General features: G+C 40.3%; 1 protein-coding gene across 1 annotated transcript; it reads left to right on the forward strand.

The window, feature by feature from the left end:
• The first annotated feature begins 363 nt into the window (after positions 1-363).
• Positions 364-19,399, forward strand: jmjd6 (jumonji domain containing 6, arginine demethylase and lysine hydroxylase). Its single transcript, XM_048610634.1, has 6 exons — positions 364-440; positions 1,303-1,691; positions 3,782-4,068; positions 5,381-5,516; positions 6,674-6,812; positions 17,988-19,399. The coding sequence occupies exons 1-6, from the start codon at positions 429-431 to the stop codon at positions 18,117-18,119; spliced, it is 1,095 nt and encodes a 364-aa protein (XP_048466591.1). The 5' UTR covers positions 364-428; the 3' UTR covers positions 18,120-19,399.
• The last annotated feature ends 519 nt before the right edge of the window (positions 19,400-19,918 follow it).

The raw sequence follows: 19,918 nt of genomic DNA on the forward strand, positions 1-19,918 counted from the left end.
TTTAATAAAAGTAACTGGAAGCATTTTAAATAGCCCATCAGTTTTAAGTATGGAAACAAAAGCAGCCAATGCAAAATATTCTCATTTCTTTTTGGTGTCTTCGCATGGTAGTAGCCAATAGACTGGTTAACGAACTGGGATCCTACTCTATAACTTGCCACATCTGGTTGTGTACTGCCATGGTATTAAACGAGACATAATGTTATTTTGATGTTAGTAATTAGGGAGAGTACCAAAATTGCAGAATATTAGAGCACCAGTACAAACTGAGGCATTCAGTCTATTCATCCTTTCTAATATGGATTGACACAATCATTTCTAGATGCGAACAACTTCAGTAAGAGTTAATTATCTATACAGGTGATTGTTGAGAACCGTGTTGTGGTGCAGTCTGTACACTTTGAATTCAATGATACGGTGTTCACAAGATGATTTATAAGGTGAGTTAAAGACAGTTGTGGGGGAGGGGGGAAAACAGCTCATTTGCAAGAGGACACTGTCTTTGTGTTTCGTGTAATTATACACTCTATCCATGCAGGACAACATTGGAAGAGGTTTTAGAGCTACAGTCAGAAGTCTAGATTCAATTAATGGAGATATTAACTAAGAAAAGTTTTATGTATCTTAAAAAATAAATTGCAGTTGTGGGATAACTTATAACTAATAGCCAGATCACAAATTAATCTATCAATAGCAATGAATAGATAGCAAGTTACAATCCAGTATTCTTAATTTGGTGCACTAATAAATTGCAGGTGATGGAAGGAAAATGCGTATTAAAATTAGGTACAAGAGAATTGCATGTACCTTGGTGGAAACGATATAACTTTTCACTTGCTTGAATGATATTTAAAGCTCTGTTTTGTTTTCATGGAAGGTAGTTACTGAAGTACAAGAAATCTATAATTTCTCAATTTTCTGGGAGATGTATGTCATCATAGAATCCTACAATGTGGAATCAGGCCATTCGGCCCAACAAGTCCACGTTGACTGTCCAAAGAGCATCCCACCCAGACTCCCCCTCGTACCTATCCTTGTAACCCTCCATTTTCTAAAGCTAATCCACCTAACCTGCACGTCTTTGGACTGTGGGAGGAAACCGGAGGAAACCCATACAGACAAGGGAAGAATGTGCAAATTCCACACAGACGCCCGAGGCTGGAATTGAACCCTGCCGCTGTGAGTCCTCGTATCGCCCGAGTTATGGCTGCTTCCCTGCAATGGCTCAATCTGGATTTTATCATTGCCAACGTTTCCAAAGTCAAAAGATTTATGTTGAATGTATTTTTCCTTTTATTACAGGATAATGTAGAAAGGATAGATGCCCTCCAGACATCAGTTGAAGAATTCATTGAGAAGTATGAAAAACCATATAAGCCTGTGGTGGTGTTAAATGCTGAACTTGGTTGGGCAGCACATGAAAAGTGGACTTTAGAACGCTTAAAGCGCAAGTACAGAAATCAAAAATTTAAATGTGGTGAAGACAATGATGGCTACTCTGTTAAAATGAAGATGAAGTATTATGCTGACTACATGGAAACTACAAAAGATGATAGTCCTCTTTACATTTTTGATAGCAGTTATGGGGAACACCCTAAAAGGAAGAAACTATTAGAGGATTATGAAGTGCCAAAGTATTTTAAGGATGATTTATTCCAGTTTGCAGGGGAAAAGCGGAGACCTCCATACAGGTAACAGCACTTAAACTGCCAACCTTGATGATTAATTGCTGGAAAGCTGTAGTGTTGGTCCAAGAGCAAACACAGTGTCTTCTCTTGTATCCCACAACTTCCATGGCGAATTTCTAGTGATGTAGAAAAGGTCTTAGTTGGAGAGCTCTTTTGGAATCCTAGAAACCAACATTCCATTCGACTAAAGTAGGGTTTAATGTAGAACAGTACTTCTGTGACGTGTCATCCATCTAGCTGAGTGGTAATAAATGTTCTGTTTTATGAAACAAAACAAAGACTGTCTTAACATTTTAACACTATTCGTAATGAGTTATGCTGTGTACATTGGATTGTCAGAATTTTTCAAAATAAACCTTTCACTATGACAGAACTTTTCATAGAATTGCCCTTTTAACATCTTCATCCAAGTAGCCAATAAAAATTGTATATTTAGAGAGATGCACGGAATCAAAATTTTAAGAAAATGCCCAAAACTCCATGCTGTTTTCCATATAGAAACGTAGAAAATAGGAGAAAGAGTATGCTTTTTATGCCTTTGAGCATGCTATGCCATCCAATATGATCATGGCTGATCATCTAACTCAGTACCCTGTTCCTGTTTTCTCACCTAGCTTTGAATCCCTTTAAACATAAGAACTATATCAGATTCCCTGAAAATATTAAATGTTTTGGCCTCAAACACTTTTTGTATGGCAGAGAATTTCACAGCCTTACCAGTACGTAGTGAATAAATGTCTCCTCATCTCAAATCTAAATGGCCTATCCCATCTACTTGTCAAGTATCTCATTACATTTCTATTCATTCCACTTGAATCAGCATACCTGTATTGATACCATAGGAGAAAACAGATTTTGCTTTTCAATGTGATCACGTGGACAAACTTGGCTTAAAATCTGTGGCAAGTAGGTGTTGCTTATTTGTAAACTGTACTCAGCAAGCTGAGAAATGTTAGAAAAGGGTATTCTTCAGTTTTGAGGCATGCGGTGTCAACATCAACATTATAATGCAGTTAAATGTGCACAAAACTCTACTTCGTCCCAAAAATATACCTAAGACCTCAGCCGAAGAAGATCATGCTTTTCTGCATCTAGCGACATCTTAATTTTCGGCACCAACTGTCCTGTTGTATTTTGGTCTCCTGTCTTGGAATTACAACAAGAATAATTGAACATAGTCTACAAAGGATCCTTAGAATAATTAAGTAGTTCATAATCTGCCTGAGCCCAGAATGCAACAGAATACTAAGAACTCTGTCGGCCGCTCCAGAAAAGCTCAGTTGTCTGCAATTAAATTGTGTTTTAGGGAATTGTTGACAATTACTTTCAAAAGAAGAGACAAGAACTTGATCTTGCGTATCATCTTTAAGGAAGAATACCAGCATGGTTTTCATAAGAGAGTAGTAGTAATGAACACCAGTAAATAGTTCTAGATCTGAATAAGTCATTTATGCCTTTTCAAAATATTCATTTTTTCTGAAGAAGACCGGTTGGAACCATAGGATTTCAGAAGTGAATTCCAGAGAAAACAGTAGTGAAGATTGAAGGCTCTGATACTCGGAGCAGAGTACCAAGGGATGTGAATGGAATAAGTCAGAAAATGATAGGACGGGAAGTCGGGATAAAAAGTGGAGCATGTGAGAGTTACAGGGCCATTCAAGGATTTATAAATAGGATAAAAAGTTTGATTTAATGTGTTGGGATAAAGACTAGGCGGAGGTCAACAGGGCTAGTGAGTGAGATTCGGTGTGGGATGGTATGTGAGCAGTAAAGTTTTGGATAGTTAATACCCTGATCAAGATGAGTTAATATTGCATCCTCATTCTTGTATGAATTGCCAATTTTCAGCAATTGGCACAAGGCATAGGCATATATACAACTGGATGCGAAGTGGAAGATGATTGAAACATTATGCTCTTAACTGCTTGGATATTTGTTTGAAGAGGAAAGCAAAGACACCATACCTGCAGAGGAAGAACATTAAAAAAATGTATTTTGATTACGAATAACATTGCAGTTGGCAGTGACAAAAACTTGGTATTATATTTTAGAAGAGTAAATGTAACAATAATACCAATGTTTTATCTTCTTAGATGGTTTGTCATGGGCCCTCCAAGGTCTGGAACTGGAGTCCATATTGATCCTTTAGGAACAAGTGCATGGAATGCTTTAGTTCAGGGTCACAAGCGTTGGTGTTTGTTCCCTACAAATACACCACGTGAACTTATCAAGATAACCAGGGAAGAAGGTGGAAACCAACAAGATGAGGCGATTACATGGTTTGTCATTGTCTACCCTCGGACACAGCAACTGACATGGCCCCAGGAGTTTAAGCCTTTAGAAATCCTTCAGAAGCCAGGGGAGACTGTCTTTGTGCCAGGTGACTTTTTTTTTAAAGGATAAGTTTAGTTACAAAGCGGGGTTAATACTCTGCTTATGATACACGAGCATCATTTCTGATTGAAAACATGATATTGTTGCTTTTAGATGATACAAAATTATAACTTCCTCCTCTGTTACCGTGTTTTGGATTAATGTTCTCATTCTTTCAAAATGATTTCAGAATTTTAGCTTGACTTAAATCATTTTGGTCATGATTTCAGCTGCTCTCTGGCCCTCAGAATCTGAAGGCCTGCACACAGTAATCACATTTCTTAGGGATTTAGACATTTGTCTAAAGGGGAAAGTTAGAATCGTCTAGTATTATGTGATGGGTTCTCCATAGTCACTTGTCTTCTAAGCAATTTTTTTCTTTTCCAAAGAATACCTCCACACTCATTCATTCACTCATTTTTCATTTTCCTGATCTTCCTTGTGGGCTTTTTCAGAATGCACATAACAGTGCTATCTGCCCCCTACACCTTCAGCTTTGATCTCATGGGAGCATGAATTAGTTCTGCAGTATATTGGAAGAATAATATTAAGTTTAAATTTTTTTTTGCTCTCTACTGCAGCTAATGCACAGCTAGATTATAAGAATCCACCTGGATGGTCTTTTCCTTAAATTTAGGTTTGATCTGGAACAAGTTGCATAGGGCAGTGGTATGCTAATTCTCAGTGTGGAGATAGAACCTTGAAGGATACTGGCTTGCACAGTGTTTGACAGTATCGATTCTTGAAGTTGGAAGATTTGGGTTCCTCATTTGAGGACAGATTGTGCTGAGAAAGCTAACATTTTTCATCAAGTTGTAGCAAAGTGAGGACTTGATTATGTACATGTTTTATGTACGTTAATAAGAACATGAGAAATAGGAGCAGGAGTAGCCATCCAGCCCATTGAGCTTGCTGCGCGGTTCGGTAGGATCATGACTGATCTTTTTGTGGACTCGGCTCCATTTACCTGCCCGCTCACTGTAACCCTTAATTCCTTTACTGTGTTCAAAAATCTAATTTTGCCTTAAAAACATTCAGAGGAAGCCTCCACTGCTTTACTGGTCCGGGATTTCCACAGATGCGCAACCTTTCAGGTGACGAAGTTCCTTCTCCACTCAGTCCTAAATCTACTCCACCTTATTTTGAGGCTATGCCCTTTAGTTCTAATTTCACCGACCAGTAGAAACAACCTCGCTGCTATCTTCTCCATTTCCTTCATAATTTTATATGTTTCTATAACATACCCCCATGTTATGTGATGATTGAAAATTTATTGAGATTTAGAAATGATTTCCTTACATACAATTCTTATCTTTCAGGTGGATGGTGGCATGTAGTACTCAATATGGATCACACTATTGCTGTTACTCAGAACTTCGCCAGTGCAACCAACTTTCCGGTTGTTTGGCATAAAACAGTTAGGGGGCGACCTAAACTATCCAGAAAGTGGTACAGGTAATCGCAGCATGAGAGTTAATTTTATGAAGTGCAACAGGCTATTGGTATTGATTGTTTATGGTGGGTCAGTGATAGCACATGTGTGCGAAGTGTTACTGATGGGAAAATTGTATTTTCCTTGTTTTGCATTTCAGTTTTGTTACGATACATAAATTGCCTTAAGCCTATTAGGATAGTAAGTGGTTGAGAAATACAGACAACACAGATTTGAGTATTGCTGAGTTGCTTGATTTCTAACAGGGAAACTCTTGGAAAAACTGATGTTTATTTAAAATGAGATGTAACTGAGGTTCTTGTCATACTGTGTTCATAAATGTTACGTGACAAGATCTCTTAACTTGAAAAACTGGTTTAATAACTGATTTCTCAATTTCATAATGAAAATTCATACATCTTTAAAAATTAATTTTCAATCTTGAAAATCAGCTTCTAAGTTGAACCTGGCTCAATTTTTCCATGTATGTGGCCCAATTTTTATTTCAACTCCAGTAAAATTGTGAAATTTAAGTGATAAAACCACAAATAAAAAGCAAAATATTGCAGATGCTATTAACTCTTGAGGTCTGGTAGCATCTGTGAAGAAAGGAATGGAGTTCATGTTTCAAGTCCAAAGATTGTTGAGAAACAAAGAAGCTAGAAAACTGTATTTATACTGTTGCAAAGTGAGAGTTCATCCTGGGACTATGGGCACCCTCACAATCTGTTTTCCCCCCCACTCTTCCTCCCCCTTTCGTCAACAAAAAATCTATCACTTACCAACTCCCTTCAGTTCCAAAGAAGAGTCATTGGACTCAAGTGGTTAACTCTCTCTTTCTCTCTCCTCAGATGCTGCCAGACCTGCTGAGTTTCACTAGCTTTTTCTGTTTTTTGTTTTTAAATGGTAAAACCAGTTTACTGCCTATCAAAATTCTCTTGTGATTTGTTCATTTTTTCCGACATGAAATCAGAGCTAATGGGAGCCTCCCCAATAGCTAGCAGTGGTAGTAAGCTGACGTAGGGTAGGTTCAGTTTGTTCTACAAGGATCGCTTGACCTATCTTGCCAGCTTCCTCCTTGATCAAGGATCCCCTTGTCACTGACTGCAAACTCTGGACTTATTTTTAGTTTGCTCCACTGCGACGAATCAAACCTTTTTCTGCTTGTGTATTCTTGTAGGATTTTGAAGCAAGAACGCCCGGAACTTGCTGTAGCAGCAGATTTGGTTGACCTGCAGGAGTCTACTGGTATTGCATCAGACAGTTCAAGTGATTCCTCCAGCTCATCAAGTTCTAGTTCCTCGGACTCTGACTCAGAGGTGAGAACGAATTTCCTTTTTGCAGCTAATTAAGTTAAATGTCTCCATTTTTGATTGGTGTCCTCAGTAGCGATTGTAATAATTTGTAGGCTGTAATATATTACGTAAATCATGCCAGATCATAAACCCTTAGAGTGCAGAAAGAAGCCATTTGGCCCATTTGAGTCCTCATCAACCCTCTGAACAACCTTCCACGCAAAATCAGCTCCATCCCTGGAACCTGCATTTACCACAGCTAATCTACCCAGCGTGCATGTCCCTGGACACTACAGGGTCATTTTAGAATGGCCAGTCCAATGAACTTGCACATTTTGGACAGTGGGAAGAAACTGGAGCACCTTGGCAGAAACCCATGCAGACATGGGGAGAATGTGCAAACTCCACACAGATAGTCACCCAAGGCTAGAATTGAACTCTGGTGCTGTGACATGCCACTGTGCCATTTTTATAAAAAAAAAAAAAAAAAAAATCTGTTTTGAATCATCAGTACAGCTGGACGTGGAAAAACCAAAAGAAACACTTGTGGTTAAACACATTTGGTTTTGATAACTTGGAAGAACTATAAGCTGATGCATGTTGTACTATCCTGTGTATATCAATTGAAGAGGTAACAATACATCCTTGCTTTGATCGCATAATTGGGAATTGCATTTGACTCCATTGATCAAAGGTAGCATATTGTTCATCCAAATAACTTCTACTGTGGAGCAAGACTGAGACTCAAAGGATTTTCAAATGCAGAGTGATTTATCTTCTATACTTTGAGCCAAACCATTAGTTGTGCTTGGGCTTGATAGAATGTTTGTCAAATAGCACACTTGCCTTTTTGGTCGGTGCGTGGAGTGTAGGAGTTGGGGTGGCATGTTGTGGCTGTACATGACATTGGTTAGGCCACTTTTGGAATACTGCGATCAACTCTGGTCTCCCTGCTGTAGGAATGGTTCGGAAAAGATTAACAAGGGTGTTGTCGGGGTTGGAGGGTTCGAGCTATGTGGACAGGCTGAAAAGGCTGGGTGATAGTAAGAACTGCTGATGTTGGAGTCTGTGATAACAGTGTGGAACTGGAGGAACACAGCAGGCCAGGCAGCATCAGAGGAGCAGGAAAGCTGACGTTTCGGGTTGGGACCCTTCTTCAGAAATGGGGGATGGGGGGGGGGGGGGGGGAGGGAGGGAAGGAACTCTGAAATAAAGAGAGAGGAGGGGTGGGGCTAGGGAAGGTAGGTGGAATGGTGATAGGTGAGTGCAGGTAGGCAGTGGTGGGGATTGGTCAGTGAGGTGGGAGGAGCAGATAGGTGGGAGAAAAGACGAACAGGTAAAGGAGGCGGGGATGAGAGGGAGGGTTAGTCATGGGCTGAGGCTGGGGGGTGGGGAGATTTTGAAACTAGTAAAGTCCACATTGAGACCATTGGGTTGTAGGCTCCCAAGGTGGTGAGGTGCTGCTCCTCCAGTTTCCAGGTGGTGTCGTCGTGACACTGGAGGAGGCCCAGGATGCATGTCATCCAGGGAGTGGGAGGGGGAGTTGAAATGGTTTGCGACTGGAAGGTGTTGTTTGTCGCGAACCAAGCGCAGGTGCTCTACGAAGCGGTCTCCGAGCCTCCGCTTGGCTTCACCGATGTACAGGAGGCCACATAAGGAGCAGCAGATGCAGTAGACCACATTAACGGATGTGCAGGTGAATCTCTGTCAGATGTGTAAGGTTTTTTTGGGTCCTTGGATGGAGGTGAGGGGAGAGATTAGGGGCAGGTGTAGCTCTTCCTGCGGTGGCAGGGAAAGGTGCTGGGGGTGGTGGGAAGTGTGGAGCAGACGAGGGAGTTGCGGAGAGCGCGGTCCCTATGGAGGGAGATAGGAGTGGGGAGGGAGATGTATCCTTGGTTGTGGGGTCAGATTGCAGGTGGCGGAGGATGATACGTTAAATCCGGAGGTTAGTGGGGTGATGCATGAGGACAAGGGGGATTCTGTCTTTGTTTTTGTTGCGGGGAGCGGGGTGTGAGGACAGAGGTGCGGGAAACGCAAGAGATGCGGTCGAAAGCATTTTCAATCATCGGGGGGGTGCAGATGTGGTCCTTGAAACAAGAGGACATCTGGGATGTTCGGAAATGGAACACCCCATCTTGGGAGCAGGTGTGGCGGAGGTGGAGGAATTGGGGGTAGGGGATCGCATTTTTACACGAAAATGGGTGAGAGGAGGTTTAGTCTAGGGAGCTCGAGAGTCGGTGGGCTTGAAATAGATATCAGTTTTGAGGTCGTCACCAGAGATGGAGACAGGTGCAGGAAGGAAAGAGAGGTATCACAGATGGTCCTGGTGAACTTGAGGTTGGGTTGGAAGGTGTTAGTAAAGTTGATGAACTGTTCAAGCTCCTCGTGGGAGCACGAGGCGGCACCAAAACAGTCATCGATTGTAGCGGAGTAAGAGGTGGGGAATAGTGCCCGCGTAGCTGCGGAAGAGGCACTGTTCCTTGCATCCTACGCAGAGGCAGGCATAGGTTCGGCCTCCCATTCCCCACTAGCCCCAGCACCTTTGCCTGCAGGAAGTGCTACACCCCACCCTCCCCACCACCCCAAAAAAACCTCACCACCATCCAAGGACCCAAAAGAACCTTCCACATCAGACAGAGGTTCACCTGCACATCCGCTAATGTGGTCTACTGTATCCGCTGCAAAAGGTTGGGTGTTTTTTTTTCTCTCTGGAGCATCGGAGGCTGAGGGGTAACCTTACAGATGTTTACAAAATTGTGAGGGGTGTGGATACGTTAAATAGCCAAGGTCGTCTTCCCAGGGTGGGGTATTCCAAAACTAGAGGACATCGGTTTAAGATGGGAGGAGAAAGATGTAGAAGGGACCTAAGGAGCAACTTGTTCATGCAAGAGGGTGGTGTGTGTATGGAATGAGCTGTTAGAGGAGGTGATGGAGGCTGGTACAATTACACCATTTAAAAGGCATCTGAATGGGTATACGAATAGGAAGGGTTTAGAAGGATATGGGTTGTGCTGGCAAATGGAACTAGATTACTTTAGGATATCTGGCATGGAAGGGCAGGACTGAAGGGTCTCTTTCCGGCTGTACAACTGTAATTCTGTAGCTCTAAATCTGATTAGAAAGTAATTCTTAAAGGTGTAAATAATTTATCTCCATCTAGAGGTGTGATGACTTCTGAAAAAGACTTGTATCTGAGAGTGGAGAAAGGGAAATTTGTTTTACTTCACAAAACACAAGGTTAACAAGGATCAACAAAAAAGCTAAGATAAGAGGTAGTAAGAAAATAATGCGAATGATCATACTAGGGAGTTTGGAGGTGCTAGAACAATATTCTATTCTAAAACTGCAGTAAGCGAATGCCTACCGAGTTGAGCAACAGTAACATGGAAAGCTAGATAGCTAAGAAACGGTGCTGCTGTTTTTGCTTTAAACAGCTTGAGGGGGGAATATACCTTCCCGTTCAAAGTCTTCAAGTTGTCTGCTAATTTTTCTAGCAGTTAAAAGAAAATGTGTGACAAAAAGAACTGTTGGGGCTACTAAAAAAACTGATGTTCATTTCAGCTGACATGATTACTCTAACATCATTATGTTAAACATCTTAACATGCTAAACAAATGCAAAGATCTGAATGAATTTTAAAGCTATGCTTTACCAGAAATCTCAGACCTTTGCTTTTAAACATGAGACCTGCTACTGGTACTGGGTGATTAATGAGATAAATACTGTACAGCCAACGTTGTGGTAAGTAAATAAAAGACCCTTCCAAAAACAGTAGTGAAACTAAGTAAGACAAGAATGGAAGAAATAAACTAAAGTAAAAAATGTACTGAGTGGAATAGGGAAACAAGTATCTTGGAGCGTGTTGAGGATAGAGAATGATTCCAGACTGCTGAGGAAACTTAACAATAATTTAACAATTTTCACTTTGTGAACATTAAAATATGGAATGGGATAAAGGTAACCTAATTCACAGTAGTTCTTAAGGAAGGGAAAGTGGTAAATGTATTGAAGAAGTCCTTTTTTTAAATTGCATTGAAACGTACAAAAACGAAGTAGAAGCAGGAGTCGACCAGAAGGTGTTGATGCTTCCCTCCCAATTCAGTACAATGCTGGGAGATCTTTTTGCTTTAACTATGCTTTAGTATCTAGTCTCTATACCTGTTGATTACCTGAGTTATATGAATGTGTACGCCTCAGCCTCAAATATCTACAGTGATGTAGATAAAGAAAATATTAAGACAAGCAATAAAGGTCGTCTGTTTGGAATAGGACACCGGATGTGAATGATAGCATTATACAAAGTGAGCAAATGATTTCAGTTGATTTCTGTTAAAGGCAATGCAAATCAGAAGGAAATTTCTCATGCATCTGCAATATGTTTGTTTTTCTGCAAGAAATCAGGAATAAAAACTGTTGGAAATACTCTGATATGTCAGCATTTGTGGAGAGACAGAAGCAGAGTTTCTCTCCTTTTTTTGCCCAACAAATGGCTAATTTTCCCAGTTCTATTAGAATTGTTGACCTGAAATACAAACTATTTCTGTCTCCATAAATTCTTAGTACATCCAGCATTTGTTTTTATTGAATACTTTGCTTGTGTTATTCTGATTTAGATTCCTCCAGGAACTTTTTCCTCCAACAACTTTTTCTTAAAATTTGGTCTGGACTGTAGAGTAAAGAAAAGAATAGGCAAATTATGATTTCTGGAAAAAGCGAAACTATTGGCAGGAAAATGTAAACAAAGCTGAAGTATGGAAGTTGGGGGAGGGAAGTGGTTTTAAAAAATGGCTACTGGAAATGCAAATCATCTGCAAGACAGCAGGTATATTATCAGCATGAAACAGTTGCTTGTTCGTCTTGTTGCAAATTTCACATGTGAAAGAAACAGCTGTGGCCACTTTTGACCAAATGAAATTTCACCTCCAGTGGTAGCCAGGAGGGCACAAAAATTTATTCTGGGGAGCATGTGTATCTTATAACTGCAGTTCAGCAACTTAGTGATATCATTTCTTAAGACTTTTTTTAAGAACAGAATGGAGCATTGTCTATCAAAGTTTTTTGTTAAACTTTTTTTCTGTTTGCAGTTTGTATGCAACAGACAGTGAGGAAAAACACCTAACCATCTTTGACAGCCTCCGTTCCAACAACTAACTTGTGACTTTTAAAAAAAAAAATTATTAATTTAATTGGTTCACAGCAGAAACCTTTTAATCCTAATAAAATAATGACTTCTGTTTCCTAAAATGCTAAAAGGTATTGGAAATTTAACTTGAGCTTAATGCATAGATAGAATATTAGCTAACTGATCAGAGTTGAGATAAAAGAAGCATTTTCAAGATGGCACCTTGTAACCAGTAGAATGCCCCAGGGATTAGTTTTGGGACCACAAATATTTAGAATACATAAATGATTTGAATGACGGAAGTGAATGTACTTGGATCGAGTTTGCGGCTGCCACAAAAATAGGTGGGAAGGCAGGTAGTGAGAATGACACATAATCTGTAGAGCAACATTGACAGGTTGAATGGGTGAAAATGTGGCAGATGGAATATATAATGAGGAAAAATTTGAGGTTATGTGCTTTGAAAGGAAAACCAGAAGAGCTGAATAGAGTTGAAATTGGGAAGGACTGCAGAAAGCTGCAGCACAGAGATTGGGTGGGGTGGGAGGGGTGGTCCTTTGCATGAATTACAGAAAGCTAGCATTCAAGTGTGGCTGGTAATAGAGAAGGCAAGTAAACACTTGGCCATGATACTCTATCTCTTTGGAGCAAACAAAAGGTGGCCTTGCTAAAAGGAAGGCATTAGTCAAATAACACCTGTAATATTTTGATAAGTTTTTGACCCCTTTATCTGAGGGAAACAAAGATGGATGCATTGGATGCAGCCCAAATAAGTTCACTAGGTTGTTCTCGGGTATGGAGGGACTGTTTAATGAGGAAATATTGAGGCTGATACTCACTTGGAATTAAGAAGAATGAGAGAAGACCTTACTGAAACTTGGAGGTTTCTTGGGGGCTTGACAGAGTAGTTACAGAGACACTGTTTCCCCTTGTGGGAGAGTTTAGGACCAGAGGGCATAATTTTAGGGTTAGGGGTCCAGTCTGATTGGACCATAGGGCATCTCTGTGATGATGGTTTAACCTGATAGTCACCATTGCTTAGGCAAAGGGAGAGGTTGAGGAGGCGAGTCCTTTGTAGTAACTTCAGCCAGTGTGGGAATTGAACACGCACCGTTGGTATCCCTCTGTGTATTGCAATCCAGTCAACTGAGCTAAGCAACCACCATTTCAGAGAGTTGAGGATTTTTTTTTCTCTTTTTAAGGATCGAGAATCTGTAGAATTATTTACTGGAGAGGGCTGTTAATGCTGGTTGTTATATTTGAGCCTAATAGGTTTTTAAGCAGTAAGGGAATCGAAGGTTTTCCGGAGAAGGCAGGACAGTGGAGTTGAGGATTGTCAGATCAACTAGGATCCCTTTTGAATGGTGGAGCAGATTCTTGGGCTGATTGGCCTCTTTCTACTTCTGTGTCTTATGGGCTTATGATGAATGTGTCTCCCAATTCCAATTTATTCTTTGCTAGAACCGCAAGTGTAGTGCTATTTGAGTTATGCTCTTAGGGCAAAATTCAGAAGCTCTGGATCCTTGGTATTACTTAAGAATCATTGAAGTTTTGTGGTGAAGGAGGTCAATCATGCCTGCACCAGCTCTCTAAATGAGCATTTTTATCTACCACTAATCTCTTGATTTTTTTTCTTTTCCTCCATACTGTTGTGCATTGTTATTACCCACATAACAGTCCAATGTGCTCTTAAATGTCTCAATTACACCTATGATCACCCCACTTCCAGGCTGTCTGCTATCTGCTCGTTCAAAGTGTTTATTTCCTCCCATCGCCCTTGAAATCACTTAACCTTTGCCCTCTTCCTTTTAGAAGCTCGAACAGCTTGTCTGTATGTACTCTATCCAGCCTGCTCTTGACTTTGAAAGCCTCTGCCAGATTTCTTGGTCTTCTCCAAGGAGACCCAACTTCTTAAATATGTCCTCATAACTGAGGTTTCTCATCTTTGGAATCTTGTAAATACAATCAATAACAATAACCTTCATTTATAAAACGTTAAATTAATAATCCTTTCTATGATTCCCAACACTGAGTGTAAGGAACAGAATTTATTCGTACTGTTCAGGTGATCAGTCCACACAGTAAGTGATATGCCTGAGGGGGCTGTGTCTCTATCAAGAATCCTAACCCTGGATATAACTTGTTCTGATGTGATAGTTACTTAATGTTCAACAAATTCTTTTCTGCAACAAGTCACCCTTCTAACAGCTTCCAGATTTCATGGTTTAGCTAATGCTGAAAAGCTTATTTACACAAATTCTAATAAAACATACATTCAATATCATGATTGATCCCTCAGCTTATTTGTTAGACAAATCACTAAATTTGTGCATTAATCATTGCTGGTCAGTGTTGTCCAACTTGCACATTTCCTTGAACGGGTATTCCTTTAAGATGTTAAAACATCCAGAACAAACATCCAGAATCTACTATTCTTTCTGTCCTGTTATCTATTAAGCAGCCTATTACTCCATTCTGCCTTTGGTTTTCAGCAGTACGTTCCATGAGCAGTCATAGTTCAGCAGTTCGGTTTAATTCTGAACTCTCCAACTTAATTCCCTCAACCTTTCTCTTAACAAAGAATGAATATTCAAGGTGTCACAGGCATAATCGTAGAAAACGTGGATATTGATGGAAAAAGAAGGATAATTTGAGATTGGTTTCCAATAGTTTGGTCAAGGTTGTGGGTTTGAAGAGGTGAGGTTTGAAGATTTAACGGAAGGCATTCCTGAACTTGGGCCTTGTGAAGGCTGAAGACTTGACTGCCAACTGCAGGTAAGGTGGTAATGCAGTAAATCTGAGAGAGGATGGAAAGTTGGGAAGCTGTTGGAGATTTGGCCTTTAAAACAAGGATAAGCATTGTAAATTAGACGCATTGGACTGAGCAATGTGTAATTCAGCAATTGTAATAACAATAGGAACTTTATGCAGAATACAGTGCTCGCAGCAGAAGTTCCTAGTGGAATGTGGGGAATCGGCTTAGGCCTTCAAGCAGATGAAGAAAGCGACAGGTTTAGGTTTTTGCAGCAGATAAACTGAGATGGGTCAGAGCTAGGAAATCTTTGCTTTAGACACTGGAATCAGAAGCTGAACTATAATGGGATGCAGAGATTGTCAACAATCTAATTTTCATGTGAAAGCACAGTAGAAAGGAGCAGAGTTGTGGGGCAGGGTATCAGTATTAAGGATAGAGAATTTGTGGCTGGTGCAGAAGGTGTTGACTACAGTTTTCCTGATGATTAACTGGAACAAATTGCAGCTTGTCAAAGACTGGAAATTGGTAAACAGTCTTATAACAGAGGTAGTGGAGTGGCAAGAGGACTTGAAGATACAATTATCTTTAGCAGTACCTCCCTCTCCAGTTTGGTTTTGTAGATGGCTGATAAGTCCGGTATGTTTTCTGCAGATGCTACTATATGTAGAATACAATACTTGTAGGGTTGAATAGGTGTGTTGTGTGGTCTTTCCAAACCCTCAACTTTGGCTCTTGTTTCTGACTAACTACGTTTGGCACCTGGCTAAATGAACCTTTGTTTTTGTTGGTTAGTCACAAGCCACGACTTCTGTGGTTTGGTGGTTATGCTGATGATTTCAGGGATGCTTTGAAAATGTCACCAAAGTGTTTGCGCTGCCTAAATCCAGACCAACAGCCATATGCTTAACTGCCCTCTGGGCAATTAGGGACAGAGTGGAAATGCAGGCTTGACCAGCAACGCACATGTCCTACAAACAAAAAGTCATCTTGCCCTTACTCTATCACGGGCTGTCTCTCTTTCCCTCATGGGATCCAGAGTCCCAGTGGTGGATCATCATGCGGGAGCATCTGGGTTTTGCAGATTCTGGCAATTGAAGCACTTAAGTGTCCAGCATCCTGTGGGCTAGGAGGAGCTGCTGCATGTCAGGTTGGCTCCTGTGGCTGATGGAAGCCCCTTTTGTTGGGGGTTTGGGGTGGAGGATGCTGTTGAACAGCTGTGGCATAGTTGGGGACATGCTACTTCTGGTGGCTGGGAGTTTCCTGGTGCAGACCTTGGGCAGACTTCCTGCTTTTATCCTATGTGGTTATAATTTTATTGATTTCTTGTAGGTTATCCCTCATTCTTCTGAACTGCAGTGAATCTAGTCCTAACCAATCCAGTCTGAATTTGGAAGTCAGTCCTGCCATGCCATGAATCAGTCTGGTAAATCTTTGCATTCCTTCCATAGGCACAACATGCCTTCTCAGATGTGGAGACCAAGACTGCACTCAGTACTCCAGATGTGGTCTGAAGGCCAATTTATCATTTGCCACCTTTACTGCCTACTGCATGAACATGGTTTAAGCCACTGCTGGGGGTTCGGGCAGCACTGTGGTGCAGTGGTTAGCACCGCTGTCTCTCAACGCCAGGGACCCAGGTTCCATTCCACCTGGGATGACTCTGTGTGGAGTTTGCATGTTCTCCCCGTATCTGCGTGGGTTTCCTCCACGTGCTCCGATTTCCTCCCACAGTCCAAAGACGTGCAGGCTAGGTAGATTGGCCATGCTAAATTGCCCATAGTGTCCAGGGATGTGTAGATTAGGTGGGTTATAGGGGGATGGGTCTGGGTGGGATGCTCTGAGGGTCGGTGTGGACTTGTTGGGCCAAAGGGCCTGTTTCCACACTAGGGATTCAATGATTCTATGGTTTGCAAGGATACCCAGGTCCCATTGTAGCTCCCACTTTTCCAATCTGTCACCATTTATGTAATGATCTGGCTTCTGGTTTTTGCTACGTAAGTGGATGACCTCACATTTATCCACATTGTACTTGATCTGCCATGCATTTACCTCTTTGCTCAACTTGTTCAAATCACACAGAAGCAGTTCGGCATCCTCCTCACAGCTCACCCTCCTACCTCGCTTTGTGTCATTTACAAACTTGGAGAAATTATATTTTGTTTCCTCATTCAAGTCATTAATATTTATTGAGCTCAACTTGCTGTTATTTTCCCAGCAAATGGACCACTGTAATATACATAAAATAAGGTCAGTGTTTAGCTATTTCCTTCCAGAAGCCTGAGAATTTTGTGCAGCATTACTTTTTACTTGAATTGCATCTAACTCTTATTGTTGAAAAGTCAAAATGTTTCCACAAATGAATGAAAATCAAATTAATCTTTCTTGAACTTAGAACAAATGTCCTGTTCATTTGACAGCACTTATGCAGAATTAGAAAGAGCTGAAATATGATTTATACATTTTTGCATATTTCATGAGTATTGCCTTTAGTTTTTATTGGATTATAATGCTGACAGGCAATATGCCTACATAATATGCCATTGAAAATATTTCATCCAAAAACGCAGCCATGTAAGTTGATGATAACAGTAAGTTTGACCTCTCCTGTAACCCTCATCTCTTCGCTTTCTCTAAACTATCTTGTCTGACATGAGGCACTAGGTGGTAAGAAATTTCTTCAAATTAAATCCTGAGAAGACAGAAACCACTGTCCTTAGTCCCTTGCTCAAACTCTTGTTTCATCTGTCTGAGCATGAAGCAGATTATTCACAACTTTGCTGCTGACCACAAGATGAGTTTGGTGTTAGTATGACCATCTACTTCCAGCTGTGCTAATTATCCAATTATACCCTGCCTCATCTGCTCCTGAAACCCTTAAACATGCTTATGTTCAAATATTTCTTTGTGGCTTGGTGTTAAAGTTTATTTATTTTTAAAACATGTTAAGATCTTTTATCATAGAATCCCTACAATGTGGAAGCAGGCCATTTGCCCATTGTGTCCACAATGACACTCTGAAGAGCATCCCACCCAGACCCATTCCTCTACCTTATCCCAATATCCCTGCATTTCCCATGGCTGACCCACCTAGCCTGCACATCCCTGGACACTATGGACAATTTAGCATGGCTATTCCACCTAATCTGCACAATTTTGGACTGTGGGAGGAAGCCGGAGCACCTGGAGGAAACTTATGCAGACATCTTATTACATGAAGATGTTTTAGGTTAATGATTTATACATAAAAGAGGCTGTTTATTTGCTTTTTTATCGTCACTTAATTTCAGTTAGCCTAAATTAGTTTTATTTGTTTATAAACTAGTGTGACTCTGGTGCTGAAGGGGATGGAATGACACACAGAAGGAAGAAAAGAAGAACTTGCAATATGATGGAAGATGGGAGTTCTCAATCTCGCGATGACTGTGTGAGCAAAGAACGCAGCTCGTCTAGGTGACAAAGACTGGAAGATAACAGCAATGCATCGTAAGATAAATTTCAAAAGCTGCAGTAGAAGATGAAAAACAATTGCAGTCAAAGACTCCATTTTAAATTCTGAATTATTTCATTCTTCTGTTGCTTGTAGCTATCTTATTTACCTCCTTGGTAGAAATTGTAATTCCAGACAAAAATATGTCATGGACAGCCATTTAAGAACATACACTGTTTAAAAATTGATTTTTTTTTTAGATCAGATTATCTAGTGTTGGAAAGATATTTTTATAAACCTATCCCTAAATTAATAATAGTGAGCTGAAGACAATTATTAGTCAGTGTTGGTGCAGATATATTGGATACCCTTTATTACAATTGATCACTATTTCTGTTCAAGTTCTGCTTGAACTAAATAAAAATGAACACTGAATAAATCTGTTATCTTGATGTTCCCAATTTACAAATCATTATTTCTTATTTTTCACAACTGAATTCAAATGCCTTTCAAAAGTTTACTTATACTGCAACTGTCAATTGTAGCCCAGTTTGTAGCATTCTTGTCTGAGCCACAAGATTATGGGTTCAAGCTAAATTCTAGAACTTGAACACAAAAGTCAATGCTGATGGTGTGTTTCTTACGGAGTGCTGAGGGAGATCTGCAGCAGATTGGGCCTGATGTCGTCTTTCAACAAGACAATCTGCCTTCAGGTTGTTGCAAATCGCAGGTTGACAACTCCCTCTGAGAGCTAAAACCGAAACGCCCAAAGAGGAGCACCTCACCCTATAATCTGTAAAAGGAGTGTGAAAAGTGGTGTAGCCTGCCTTTCAGCAACTTCTAGTGGTTAAATAAAACAAATCCCTGACACTCCCTTTAAAAGCAACAAGTAACAATTTATTTATCTAACTTGAACAGTGAATGAATTAACCAAACTAGTAACAAACGGAATAAATCTCTAAGTATTCCCAAATAAAGCAAGATTCTAAGTCCCACTGATATAAACCAAAATAGAATTTAGTCTGTTGAAATTACAGCCAGATTGCACGTCTTCCGGAATGTTCTGTGCCTTCTCCGTCGATTCTTCTGTCAGGAGTATTAACTCATTGTGCTGGGTTACTGTTATTTAGGTGGTACTTTCTCTAAGACATAGGCTGTGAGAGCCAGCGATTCTCTTGAGAGCTGAGGGCCGTTAGCTCTGCTTAATTTGTCCAAAGTAATTGATCAGCCGTAACAGTGCGTTGGGATGCTTAGTGATCATGCAAAGCGCTGCATAATACAACTCTCATAAACTGAAACAAAATTAATTCTTGGTCTGCATTTATTATTCTTCAAGCCAATATTCCAATTATTGGTGTTCTCATCTGACATTTTTGACATCTTTCATAAGAGATGTGTACACAATGTGCAAATGGGATAATATGTTGCCAGAAAGAAATTAGTTTTCTCAGATTCTTAAATTTAAACAAAACTACATTATCTCTTCATAATGAATAACTGATAGAAAAGTCTGATCAAGTTCAGTTAAACATTAAATGTTACTTTAACTTCTATGAAATACCTATTAGAACACTATAAATGAGCTGCTCTTCGTACCATTCAGAGGTGTTTAGATGGTATGTGCAAATTCCTGAAAATGAGTTTTGCACCCATTGCTGATGAGTGACATGACTGCAGTGTAGCATTAAGGGAAAAAGCAGATATATGGTAACACAGTTAACTTGGTGTATCTACAATTCAGAGGTCTTGTTGAATGAGATGTGTCATGAAGTCAAATTCCACCATGGAAGATGAAGAATTTCAATTTACTTAAACAAATGTGGAAT

Source organism: Rhincodon typus, chromosome 23 (assembly GCF_021869965.1).
Source record: "Rhincodon typus isolate 14 chromosome 23, sRhiTyp1.1, whole genome shotgun sequence".
In the NCBI taxonomy this organism is placed as follows: domain Eukaryota; kingdom Metazoa; phylum Chordata; class Chondrichthyes; order Orectolobiformes; family Rhincodontidae; genus Rhincodon; species Rhincodon typus.

Coding starts and splice junctions, on each gene's coding strand:
- jmjd6 (XM_048610634.1), top strand. Junction 4,069..5,380: donor GGAGACTGTCTTTGTGCCAG/GTGACTTTTTTT, acceptor CTTATCTTTCAG/GTGGATGGTGGCATGTAGTA. Junction 6,813..17,987: donor CCTCGGACTCTGACTCAGAG/GTGAGAACGAAT, acceptor TTTATAAACTAG/TGTGACTCTGGTGCTGAAGG.